At 39.1% G+C, this 11,370-nt stretch overlaps 1 protein-coding gene across 1 annotated transcript; it reads left to right on the top strand.

Annotated features, from left to right (window-relative positions):
- The first annotated feature begins 2,023 nt into the window (after positions 1–2,023).
- ppp1r26 (protein phosphatase 1, regulatory subunit 26) lies at positions 2,024–11,114 on the top strand. The gene is made up of 5 exons (XM_061061001.1): positions 2,024–2,316; positions 5,797–9,080; positions 10,410–10,524; positions 10,667–10,749; positions 10,843–11,114. Exons 2-5 carry the CDS (start codon positions 5,869–5,871, stop codon positions 10,889–10,891), a joined length of 3,459 nt encoding a protein of 1,152 aa, XP_060916984.1. The 5' UTR covers positions 2,024–2,316; positions 5,797–5,868; the 3' UTR covers positions 10,892–11,114.
- The last annotated feature ends 256 nt before the right edge of the window (positions 11,115–11,370 follow it).

The following is an 11,370-nucleotide window of genomic DNA, read 5'->3' as shown; positions in this document are numbered from 1 at the left end:
CAGGTATTTAATGGCTTATTATAGGCTAACTCTGTCACATCATCCAGTGATACAGATACATACCATAATAGTCTAAAGTGATGTAAATATTAAGTTTACATGTTTGCTATCTATCCGTTCCATTCTCATATATATGTAAAGAATACCTGTGGGATATGAGTCGATTCAGTGTTATCCAGGGTTTTAATTGAACACTGAATACATACTGTAAATCCAATGATTATAATAACAAAAGATTAATTGTGACTTATTAAATGTAAACTAGGTGGCATTTAAATATGTGTCATCATGACGACCGTCTCTTGTGAACATGCCTCAGTAAAATTTTGTCAAGTTGGTTTTAAACCCTGTTAATCCAATTTGTTTTGAACTGTCTTCTGTTTTCCTGTTGTATTTATTGAGGCAGAGGACTGGCAGGGACTGCGATGCAACGTCATCCAACAGTTCTTTTATCATCGTGGGGACACTTCAAATAGCACACCATCTGCCAAATGTACCTCTTTTCAACAAGGTGCCTTGCCCCCAAGATGTTGATCAACATATACTGAAGTGTGGATTGATTGATATTGCTGTAGCTATGAGGCCATAGGTTCTTGATACAATGTTGTCTTGTCTCCTCCTTTCTCTCCATGTGCACTCATGTTCCATAAATGGGTGTTACTTTGTATCTAATTTTCGCACTCTCGCATCTCACAGTTTTGGTAGTTCTGTTGTTGTTGTTGTTGTTGTGGACCGCCTGCTGCCATGAACCTTCTTGTCTCCCACTACTGTGATTATTATTGTGACTTACACTTATGTTTATAGTTTTTATTTCTCTGGATTAGAATTGGTCTTTTATTCCAAGCAAGTTCACACATACAAGAGATATGTCTTTTTTTTGGTGAATAAGAGTAAGAATGGAACTTGAGTATGAAAATAGGAAACAAAGTAAACAGCTGCAGTACTGTAAAGAAGATTTAATGGAACAGGCTAAAATAAATAACAGAATCTGAATATATATATTTAATTGGAATATAAAAAGAGCTGCCCGGTTTGCATAGTCATGTGCAAAAGTTTAGTACATGATATAAAAAAGTGAACATACAATGACAAATAATTCAGGTGATGTTTATTAATGTAATGTTACACATAGAATCAGTTTTATCACTTTGAGTCCAAATTTATATATCTTATATTGCTGCTTTTCCATCTGTCTGTCTGTGTCTCTCTCACTTTCTGCCTATCCCCCAATCCCTCTATCCTTCGGTCCATCTGGCAGATGCCTGACTACCTATAGGCCATGTGGTGTGCGTATAACTACCTCTTTTTTTTTCAACAGTGGATTAAGTCGACTCTCTCTTATTAATATTATACAAAATAATATCTACTTCTGCTCTTAATGTTATGTTTTTAGATGGCTGTTGTTGTGATTTAGTGTTATATCATGAAAAGTTGATGATATGACCTTTAATAAAAATGTATTTTGGCTTAAAAAAGTAGCTTTATACTGTTATAAACCATGGCAATAGTAGGCTATATATTCATTTAGATTAGAAGTGGGTTAATCATATCCGAGAAACTGAATCAAATGTAAAAAAAAATAATGTATTTTCCTAAATCTTGAATTGTAATTTAATGGTTTCATTAATCAAATTGAAACTACACCATGTAAAGTGGATACTCTAGTCTGGGCAATGGAAAGTCTTTTGACTGCAACCCATAGAGCTGGCTTATTTGAAGCTTAATACAGATGTCAGGCTACAGAAAAAAACTTGACAATAAAGCAGATATAAAATCGAAACTAAACTTTATAACAGAAAATCATCATTTTTATTCCAACAAAAAACATATAATTCCATATGGAAGATAACTGGAGGCTTTAAGGCTATAAAAAAGGTGTATAGGTCTACTGTCTTTAATGTGTTTACCACTCAAGAAGTATTTTTTTTTTTAAATCCCTATGCACTTATTCTCCTGAAAACACTTGTTTTTTACAATAGGATGCAGAGATACGACCACGACTTCACATTATATTTCTTTAAATGTCCCTGTGTCAAATGAATTCATTTCCAATGTAACGTTGTTATTTTTTCCGGTTGCATAGCCGTTGCCATGTTTGAACGGGTCCTGGTTGGCTGAACTCAGGGGTTTAAGGAAGCTTGTCCGCCCGGCAGTCGGAGCGGAGGGGGACTCGACAGAGCGAGCTTCAGGCGGAGTGAGTGAGCTGGTGACGGACACCGAAATATCTCAACGACGGTCGACGGCTCTCCTAACATCTCTAATAAACGCTGCGCTGAACAATCTCTTACCGTAACTGGCGTTTTGTGTCACACAGAGGTGAGTGAAACTTATGCAGCTATGTTTTGTGGCTGAATCCGTGTAGAAATAGCCGATGCTAGGAGGGTTCTATACAAAGGCTTTCTTTGCCGGAGAAAATGCCGGGGCTGCAGCAGCCGGGAGGCCCGCCTGTGTCTTTCAAGTCGCCGACCAGCAACGGTTATCCCTCCAACCTTTTAACTCCATCTTGTACATTTTTGCCAAAAATTGAGTAATACTGCCTTTATATAGCACCGTTAACGGATATGAATTACATTTAGCGGCGATATCCACAGAGTAACGCGGATTTTGACAACCGTGGCCGGTTCCAAGAAACATGGTTGCTCTGCGGAGTCTCGTAACGCTGCACGCCGGGCATCAGTGCAGTCCGTGCCGCTAGAGGGTTACGGGGACAGTCGGGGTTGCTCGGTTGAAACCAGTGGAGCGTCCGGAAGGGGAAAAACACGCGACAACAGGTTCTGTTATGTAATAGTTAAAATGCTAAAACCTGATATATGGTGACAAAACTTTCTTTGTACACATTGCTATGACAAACTAAGTTGGCTGACGACAACGATGGGCTTCGAATTTAGCACAGTTTATGGGCTTCTCGGTAACATTTTCAGCGGGGCGTCTTTTGGTGACCATCTCCGGCTTCCTGTAGCGTCAGTCGTATTTTGCTATCGTTTCAGCAGGTTCATTGGAGGCATTGGTTAAGAGTTGGTGGTGTCTGGTGACTTTTAGGTTTTAGTTGTAGTCAGGTTGCCCATTCCCCCCCCTGCGGACTGCCGGACGGGAGGGTTTAAATAGGGGGTCGGCAGGCTCGCAAAGGCTCCAGTGTAGCGCCTCCTCGGCTGAGGTAATGTCCGAAAGCATGCTTCTTCAAGGTGGGCACTCCACTGTCTATTGAACGGCTCGACTCTAAACATAAAGGCTACTCACAGCAGTCTCAATGTAGATCTACGGTGCCTGGCTGTCAGGTGCATGGAGTAACATTTCCGTTTCACATGTAGCCTAAAGATTGTCTTTGTACTTTAAACCAGCCGCAGGCTTGTAACAATGTGTCACTGATGTAAAAAAAAAAAAAACAGCGCCACTTTGTGTTTAAAAGACAAAACTTGAAACATGCCCAAAAATATTTCTAAAACTAAGATTACCCAATGTGGTGGATAATAACATAGGACATTAAGACAGTGTATGAATGAAATACATGGGAGATACAGTTCATGTTGGTTTTTTTTTTTATAAAATGGAGAAAAAAAGCTCCACCCTCACAAAATACAAATTCACTTCAGACATTAAAGTATAAGTAATAATAATCCAATAATATGTTACCTAATGATATAATGATTGAAAGTTGCATTTCTTCCTGCAAAGGGAGTAGGCCTACTTCTACTTTTTATTGCAGCTTGACTGATATCGGTTGGCTGATATTGGCCTGGCAAGATATTGGCATGGGCGTAACTGTTTTTGATATGTGCCTATATAAACCCTTTTTATTTATTTTTTTTATTTTATTTTATTTCAAAAATAGCAATTCGGAAAACAATATTTAGGTTGATTTAGAAATTGTTTAAATGGTAGCGTGCACATGGACTCCAAGGTTTACAATATTGTTGGAACTAATCCATACTAGAAATGTTTGTCTGTGTAGAAATTGGGTGTTTATTACTTTTCCAATAGACAAGAGAATTGCCCCATTGTACAAACAAATATTCAGACTTGATGTATATTAGGTGTCTATATTATTCGTCTTTATAACACACCCATTCTCAGGTGTCTCACTTTGACAGGTAGTTGGGGCAAGATTTAGATTTTGTTCCCATCACAAAAATCTTAGCTCTTCTGTAGGCTACATCTATCTTTGCCTAATTAATTCCTCCAAGAAGCAAACATTAAAGCCAATGAAACTATAAGGAATTAAATAATGAATACACTTTGAAATTATTAAGGGACAAAAAAAGATGTCTCTGATTGTCACTTATTAGTGTACATGATGTTCAGAATGAGATTGACATTCGCTCTGTATTAGACAGTATTAGTTTAACTTCGTTCTTAAACTGATTAATATTTTTGGTACGCTCTTAGGAAATTGCTGTATTTGTCTTTTTGTAACCAGACTAAAATGTATGTAATGTCAAAAAAGCAGTCACCTCCAACAACACCATTAGGTCGTAAACAAGCCATATCAAACTATAGACCCTGGACTTTGAGTGACAGCGAGTTGTGGCCAGAGAAAGTGTTTGATATTCTGGTCTGTTTGGGCTACTGCTTGCTGATGTTAGCATTTTAGCACAGGTTTCATTTTACCATCTGCCATCTCAACAGGTGAGATTTATTGTTGTTTAATTGAATCACCTTTCTGCACAGTATAAAGATGGGCTGCATTTTGGAATGTCTTTCTTCTTCCATAGTCCAAATGACTTGATTTCTATGTTGTAGAACTGAATATTGCTGCTGCGACTTTGGACGTTGGTGTTTTCTCCTCGCGAGCCAAAAGGCCAACTGGCAAGACTCCTAAACTCACATTCCTCTCATGATAGGTAATAGGTCAAACTCAAAGTCTCACGAGATCAAAGACGCTGAACAGTTATAGTAGCAGGTTAATAACTTTGAAACCTGGCCATTTGTTGTCCATTTTAAACAATTCAGGCCTCTGCGGATTGATTTACTTTTTAATGTTGAGATAGGTTACAGATTCAGATTGGTTTATCTTTACACCACTAAGAAATTGCTTTATTGTCAAAGTAGTTTTTGGTAAGCAGCCTTCAATGTAGCATTGCATAGTCACAACAGAACAAATCACATAGTCATGTAGAAAAGGTCTATTATTTCCTCAAGTTAAAAAGTGTACAACATGGTAATTGTAATCTTAGAATTTTTTCCTCTCATTAATTTTAGCCTCAAAACTCCTTCTGATATTAAATGAAACCACTTACATTCTTTGCTTGAGTGAAAAGTAAAATTCTTAACATTTACCTTTTTATTGAAAGAATAAAATTGGGATATTGCTGCATTAAAAAACTAAATTATTTTTCCACCGTTGATTGATTAATTGCTCATTTTGTTACAGCTATAATTTTTTGTTCGGTGTTGAAATACACAGCTGGATAGTGCCCATTCAAAGTTGTCCATCAAGGAGAGGTTAAAAAAAACATCCAACGTAGTGATGTAATAATGAATGTTCTGGGGACAATGCCCAACTGGTTAAACATGTTATTAACCTGCTTCTATGTTACACCGTTAACTTAATGTAATTGGTACAGAAATTAGGGCACAGCTGCCAACCTGGCACTGGCACGCTTGGTACTCTTTAATAGAGGGACAGATAAGCCACCAGTTCTTTTTTTAACTTCTGTTCTTTCTCTTAATAACTTTTTTTTAAACAAAAAGGGCTACATTAAGTAATACAAATTTATAAATAACCCAACTAACTAAAGTATACAATTATGCACAATTAATCTGCCTGTCACTGATTCCCTGTTTCTATTTTCTTCTCAGATTGAACAATGTGATTGTGATCGGAGGCAGCAGCACTCCAATGTGTCCAGGACCTCAACTTTCTTCACTAGAATGTACTTGATGAATGTACCTCCTGTCGCAGCGACGCAAACAGAATGGAGAACATGTGGCCCACCTGGAGGCTATAGCCTTCCAATCTGCTTCAATGACTCTGACCCTGAGTTGTCCACCAGAGGCACACCTATCTCAGACAAGGTCCAGATGATCATAGAGAGCCTTAGGAGTACCCAGTCCTCACTTGAGATGGGCGATGAGATTGAGGGAAATGTGCTATCAGGACAAGAAGGTCATCCCAAAGCCTGCAAGGTCGCAGTGAGTTCTTATATGGGAGCTAAGTCCAAAACTAAAGGTCCCACTGAAAACCAACTAGAAGATGCTTCGTCCCCAATGAATCATGAGAGCAATGACTCTGACAGTGATGATTCTGTGGATAGAGGAATCGAGGAGGCCATACTGGAATACCTGAAGGAAAAGGATGGTCACAAGCGCAAGGCGGAACCCTGCTATAGCATGCTCCAATCATCCAAAATTCCCAGGAAAAACCCACCTGCTCATGAAGTTTCCAAACAGGACTCCGACAGCAACACATTTTTGATTGCTAATAATCAGTTTCCAAAAAGCCTCAAAGCTGAGACTCCACCAACACCAGCTAGTATACCTATAAAGAAGTATATTAAACAGAAAGCCTTAGAAGAAAATGCTGTTAAGAAATTTGATACACCAACCAAAAGTTTAGTCTTGCCCAAAGAGCAGACACAAAGCCCCTCTAAAACCATCAGCCACATCAACAAAGTAAAGTGCCCAGTCAACTATTATTTGGAGGACGAATCAAATGATTCAAGCAGTGATGACGGCATTGAGGAAGCCATTCAAAGATACCAGTTAGAGAAAAAGGAGCAGCAAATCAAAAGGGAAGCTTTCATTCCCCACGAATTTAGTGAGGAGTCAGACTCGACTAGTGATGATGGGATTGAAGAAGCTATTCGTTGCTACCAACTTGAGCAACTCAAGGAGAAAAGTGTTCTGAAGCCATTCTTGCACCAGCCTAAATCCTTAATACATGCTGTTGGAAGTACAAGCATGGATAACGTGAAGAAAAGCAAACTGATAAAGAAAAAGACAAGAACAGAGAAAGACGTGAAAGCTGCTCAACCTCCTTCATCTGTATCTGTACCCAAGAATACACTTTCAGAGAGTTTGAAAGCTAAAGGAAATGGATTGCTTTTTCTAAAAATGGAGAGTTCTAATGAGGCAATTACTCACACGTCTGCCCCCCCAAAGGTTAATACAACAGCAGAGCTTATGTGTGCTGAGGCAATACTGGACATTTCAAAAACTGTTATGCCTGGGCCCTTCCATCACAATGTTGGCCTTAGCAGTTATGCCCCTTCAGAATCTTCCCTGCAATCTTCCCTTGCTGATAACGGCCAAGAAGAAGAAAGTGATGGCAGCTCAATTGATAGTGAGGATGGGATTGAGCAAGAAATCAGGAAATTTCTAGAGCAGAAAGCCCAAATGCACCAACAGCCATCTGCCTCTGATAAGACTCAAGAGGTTCATAGTATAAATCAACCAGAAGAAGCAAAGCCTGTTGCAACCCAGAAGAAACCTCTCCGATTGTCTTTGACACAGAGAAGAAAACACAGGGACAAAACCTTGTCCAACACCTCGGTGATGGAAAACAAAGTGAAAGAATCATCTCCTAAACCTTCACACAGAAAAGAAGCAAGCCAGAGAAGTCAAAAAAACCTCGCTGGACTGCACGAGAAAGAGCAAAGTGGAGACAAAAGCAGCTCACTTGACAGTGACGAAGACCTGGACACTGCCATAAAAGACCTGCTCAAGACAAAAAAGAAGTCAAAGAAGAAAACGAGAGATTTAAAGCTGAAATCAAGGAAGTTCCTTAAGGACGAAGAACCTGTGCCTGGAAATGCTTCACAACCCAAAAAGTTAAAACAAAATCCTACTTCCAGGCGCAGTGCTTTGAAAAAGGTGCAAAAGTGTAAGGATGACATGAAAGACAAATCTGGGTTGAGTAAAAAGATAGTTTTACAACATAAGCAAGCTGACAAAATTAAAGCGCATGATACGCATGAAGTTGAAACAGCGAATTTGAAAGCGACGGAGTGTCAAGACATCCTGCTGCTCCATACTCAGACTGCTCATCAGATCAAGGAAGATAGCAGTGCAGTAGACAGTGATGATAGCATTGAGCAAGAGATCAGAAGGTTTCTGGCTGACAAGGCTAAAGGTTCCACTGCAGAGAAAGGCAAAGATGAAGATGTGTTGAGGAATGGCACTGATGTTGCTTGTAGCCCTCTTCAAAATAAAGACATTAAACAGGAATATCAGCTGGCTGAAATTCCAATAAATAGTACCAGTCCTCTCTCTGGAAGGTCTCCCCTAAGTAATCAGCCTGTTCCTACGCCACAGAGTTCGGAACCAGACATCTCCTCTGTTGGAGTACAATTACGTATGTCCGCAGTCCTGCCCTGCAGCCCCAGTCTATTGGAGCCAGCGGATGGCGCCGGGGCCGCTAGAACTGAGCCAAACTGGCCTAGCGCTGGGAGAAATGACATCAATGATGTGACACCACCAACTGAAAGAGTTCGACAAGTTTTGAGCCCCAGCGCTGCTCATTCCCGCTCTGAGTCGATCAAGTGGCGTCAGAGCTTTGGACTACCCACTGACGCTAAGACTCTTAATCAGACTCAATTCCATATCACCACTTCTAGAATCAACGAGACCTCATCAGCGACTTCGTCATATCAAAGTGGGGTCATCACCCCCAAATCACAGACTCCAGTCACTGTTTGGTCCTCTGCAAAGACTGGCAGAGGACATTTTCCCTGCTCTTCAGAGACGACCGTAAATACAACCTACAGATCCACTGTTTTAAATCTTTCATCGCTTGCCAGGCAGCATCCTAGGACTTCCTTTGCAAGGAGCCTTGCACCTGACCACCGGTCACAGTGTCCCATAGAGGGAGAGATCAAGAGTATGGTGCACATATCTAAGGATAAAAGCGTGTTTGTTGAACTGGAATCTAATAGGACCAACCATGTTCAGGTTCGAAGCAGGGAAAGGAGCGAGGGAAAGGAGAGAGTGGACTTGCTAAGTGAAATTAAAAGAGAAGAAGAGAGCGTGAAGATAGATGATAAAGAAGTACATCTAGAAAGAAGAGAGGATGAATTTATTGATGAGGCAGATTGTGAGTCAGGCAACAGGAGAAATCCAGAGAAGAAGCAGGGCTTTCCTACGTTGTAAGTATTTACTGTTGGTCCAATTGTCCAATAGCACCATAATCCAGTTTTATATCAGTCCATTTCTTGAATGTGCCCTAATTATCATTTCAGTGTAGGATACTATCAAGCATATTCATTTATTTTTCAAAGGAACGTTCAACACCATACATCAACACAGGCATTTTTAAGTGTTTGTACATTTATACAGCTTTATAACTAACACAATTAAACGTTTTTTTTGCTTATTCACTCATCAAACCTTTGAAAGCAATACAGTGATGCGTTGGTACAAAAGTCAGACTGTATGACCACTATCAAAATTCAGGATGCTTTATTGCAGAAAATGAGATTAATACCTTTAATATGTAATAAGAAAAAGAACAGATCAATGACTCAAGATATAAGGTTACATGCATTCATAAACGGCTAGATTTCTCTATTTAATATACCAGAGGAGAACACCTTAGCAATATTAATCTTTGATGCTATTACATAAATATACACAACTTATATCTGGTATGTACTTCAAGAAGTCAACGGCTTACAGTTTCTAATAACGATGCTTTGAGAAACAGAGCTTTTCACTGGACCCACTCACTTAGCTTATAAAAATGTTGCACACAAAGAGAAAAGACCAGGGTTTAAAGGACGGCGTACACTTCTTACCCTTACTCAGCCGTTTTTGTTAATCTAAGGTAGGAACAACTTCGTATCTGTTCTTCACTAACTCAGACTATTATACTCCATCTTACTAAACTTTTGTTTTCCAGGCACAGTGCCTTCACTTTATTATAAGGTATAAACAAATAACAGGAATTTTGAAGCTCTGAAGCCACTCTTAACAGTCTTGTACTTACTTCTCTGACTCTGGTTTTGTTCCGATTCCTCAAAGGCCACATTATAACTCCTCTCCATCTTAAACTTAACATTTTAGTGAATTCATTTCGTTGTCATTTGTCAACATTTTCTTGAATTTCATATGTGAAAAAAAGGCTATTTATTTTTGTTTATCAAAAAAAAAAAAAAAGAAACGACTGAACATGCTGTGCATTGCCAGGTTTTGTAAATATTTTGTAAGAAATGTTCGGTGTTTTCTTTCACTCTTTCAGAAAAGAAAAAAAAACCTTTTGCTGTGTCTTTTAAGTGCATCTGTGTAATAAAGACTGGAATCCTAGCAGCAATGTGTCTTTGTCATAAATGTACAGCTGTTTTTATGATGTTAACATTTCTGGTGTTTTTTCTTTAGAGGTGAATGTCACTGGGTTGAGTATGGACTTTGTCTTGAAGTATTAATGTTAAGTTAATCAAAGAACCGGTCTGATGTGTGTCCTGCTCTGCCTTGCTCAGGTCTTTGTCCAGTGCCATTGACCCTGGCATCACATTCAGACCTTGTATAGCTCTTACCACAGAGGAGAGGAGCAGGATGTTCAACAGGAGGTACCATGCTGAAAAAAGCAAGAAGGTACATTTATGAAGCAATGTGTTACACTAACACTTGTGGGTTTTTTTTTTAAATGTCATCTTCAAGAAAAACTACAAATAACTAAGAAAAATAAGTGTTCAGAGTCTGAAAGTGTGAACCACATAGTCCGTGATGCTTTCAGGGGGTATCTCCTCATGGTAGTGGTCCTGTGCAGAACAAGGTGCAGCGAGTCAAAAGAAAGCTCCAGTTCATCCAAGTCAACAGGTATGTCACTGGATCTGGGTGATGTCTCCTCAGTAAGTGATCACAGTGAAATAAAAAATGTGTACAGCTCAGATTATTTTCTGTCCGTTTCAGGGAAAATGAAGCACCAGGTCATTCCAGGAAGTATGCACATCTTGTTTGATATTCCAGTCTTGGTTGTTAGATAATGGTTTTGCAAGTTCTATAGAAGTTAATGTCAGAAGTTTCAGGCTAATAGAAATGTTTTCATTCTTCTAAAGTGCATTGCAGTACATGGTACTCACCTTGTTCTCTCGGTTGTAAGAGAAATTGTAACAGTCCATGAGGAATGTTTAAGTGCACAGTTCTTGTTAATGAAGCCAATAAAGCACTTCCTCTGTTTTGCACTTTTTTGGCTAAAAAGTTAATCATAACTCATGAACCCACCCCAGTATTATGCCATTGGTCTCTTATTATTTTTTTCATGTTGCTGCTCAAGTATTAGAGTTTACAAATGTCAGGTTTTTAAGTTAGTTGTGACTGTTAAAACTTAAAAGACTTGCCCATGGGCCCACAGCAGGAAGAAGATGGTTTGATTGAGAAATATTTTGACGTTATTAATTCATACTCGAGTTTCTCTGGTATTTAAGTTTCAAAGAGTTT

Source organism: Labrus mixtus, chromosome 17, assembly GCF_963584025.1.
Source record: "Labrus mixtus chromosome 17, fLabMix1.1, whole genome shotgun sequence".
Taxonomy (NCBI): domain Eukaryota; kingdom Metazoa; phylum Chordata; class Actinopteri; order Labriformes; family Labridae; genus Labrus; species Labrus mixtus.
The sequence above is the reverse complement of the archived record's forward strand: the minus strand, read 5'-3'. Positions and strand labels throughout refer to the sequence as shown.

Excerpts from the sequence above, each read along its gene's own strand:
- ppp1r26 (XM_061061001.1), top strand. The coding sequence starts at position 5,869 with ATGTACTTGATGAATGTACCTCCTGTCGCAGCGACGCAAACAGAATGG. Across the intron at positions 10,525-10,666 it reads ATGCTGAAAAAAGCAAGAAG|GGGGTATCTCCTCATGGTAG; the intron begins GTACATTTATGA and ends TGATGCTTTCAG. Across the intron at positions 10,750-10,842 it reads CAGTTCATCCAAGTCAACAG|GGAAAATGAAGCACCAGGTC; the intron begins GTATGTCACTGG and ends TGTCCGTTTCAG.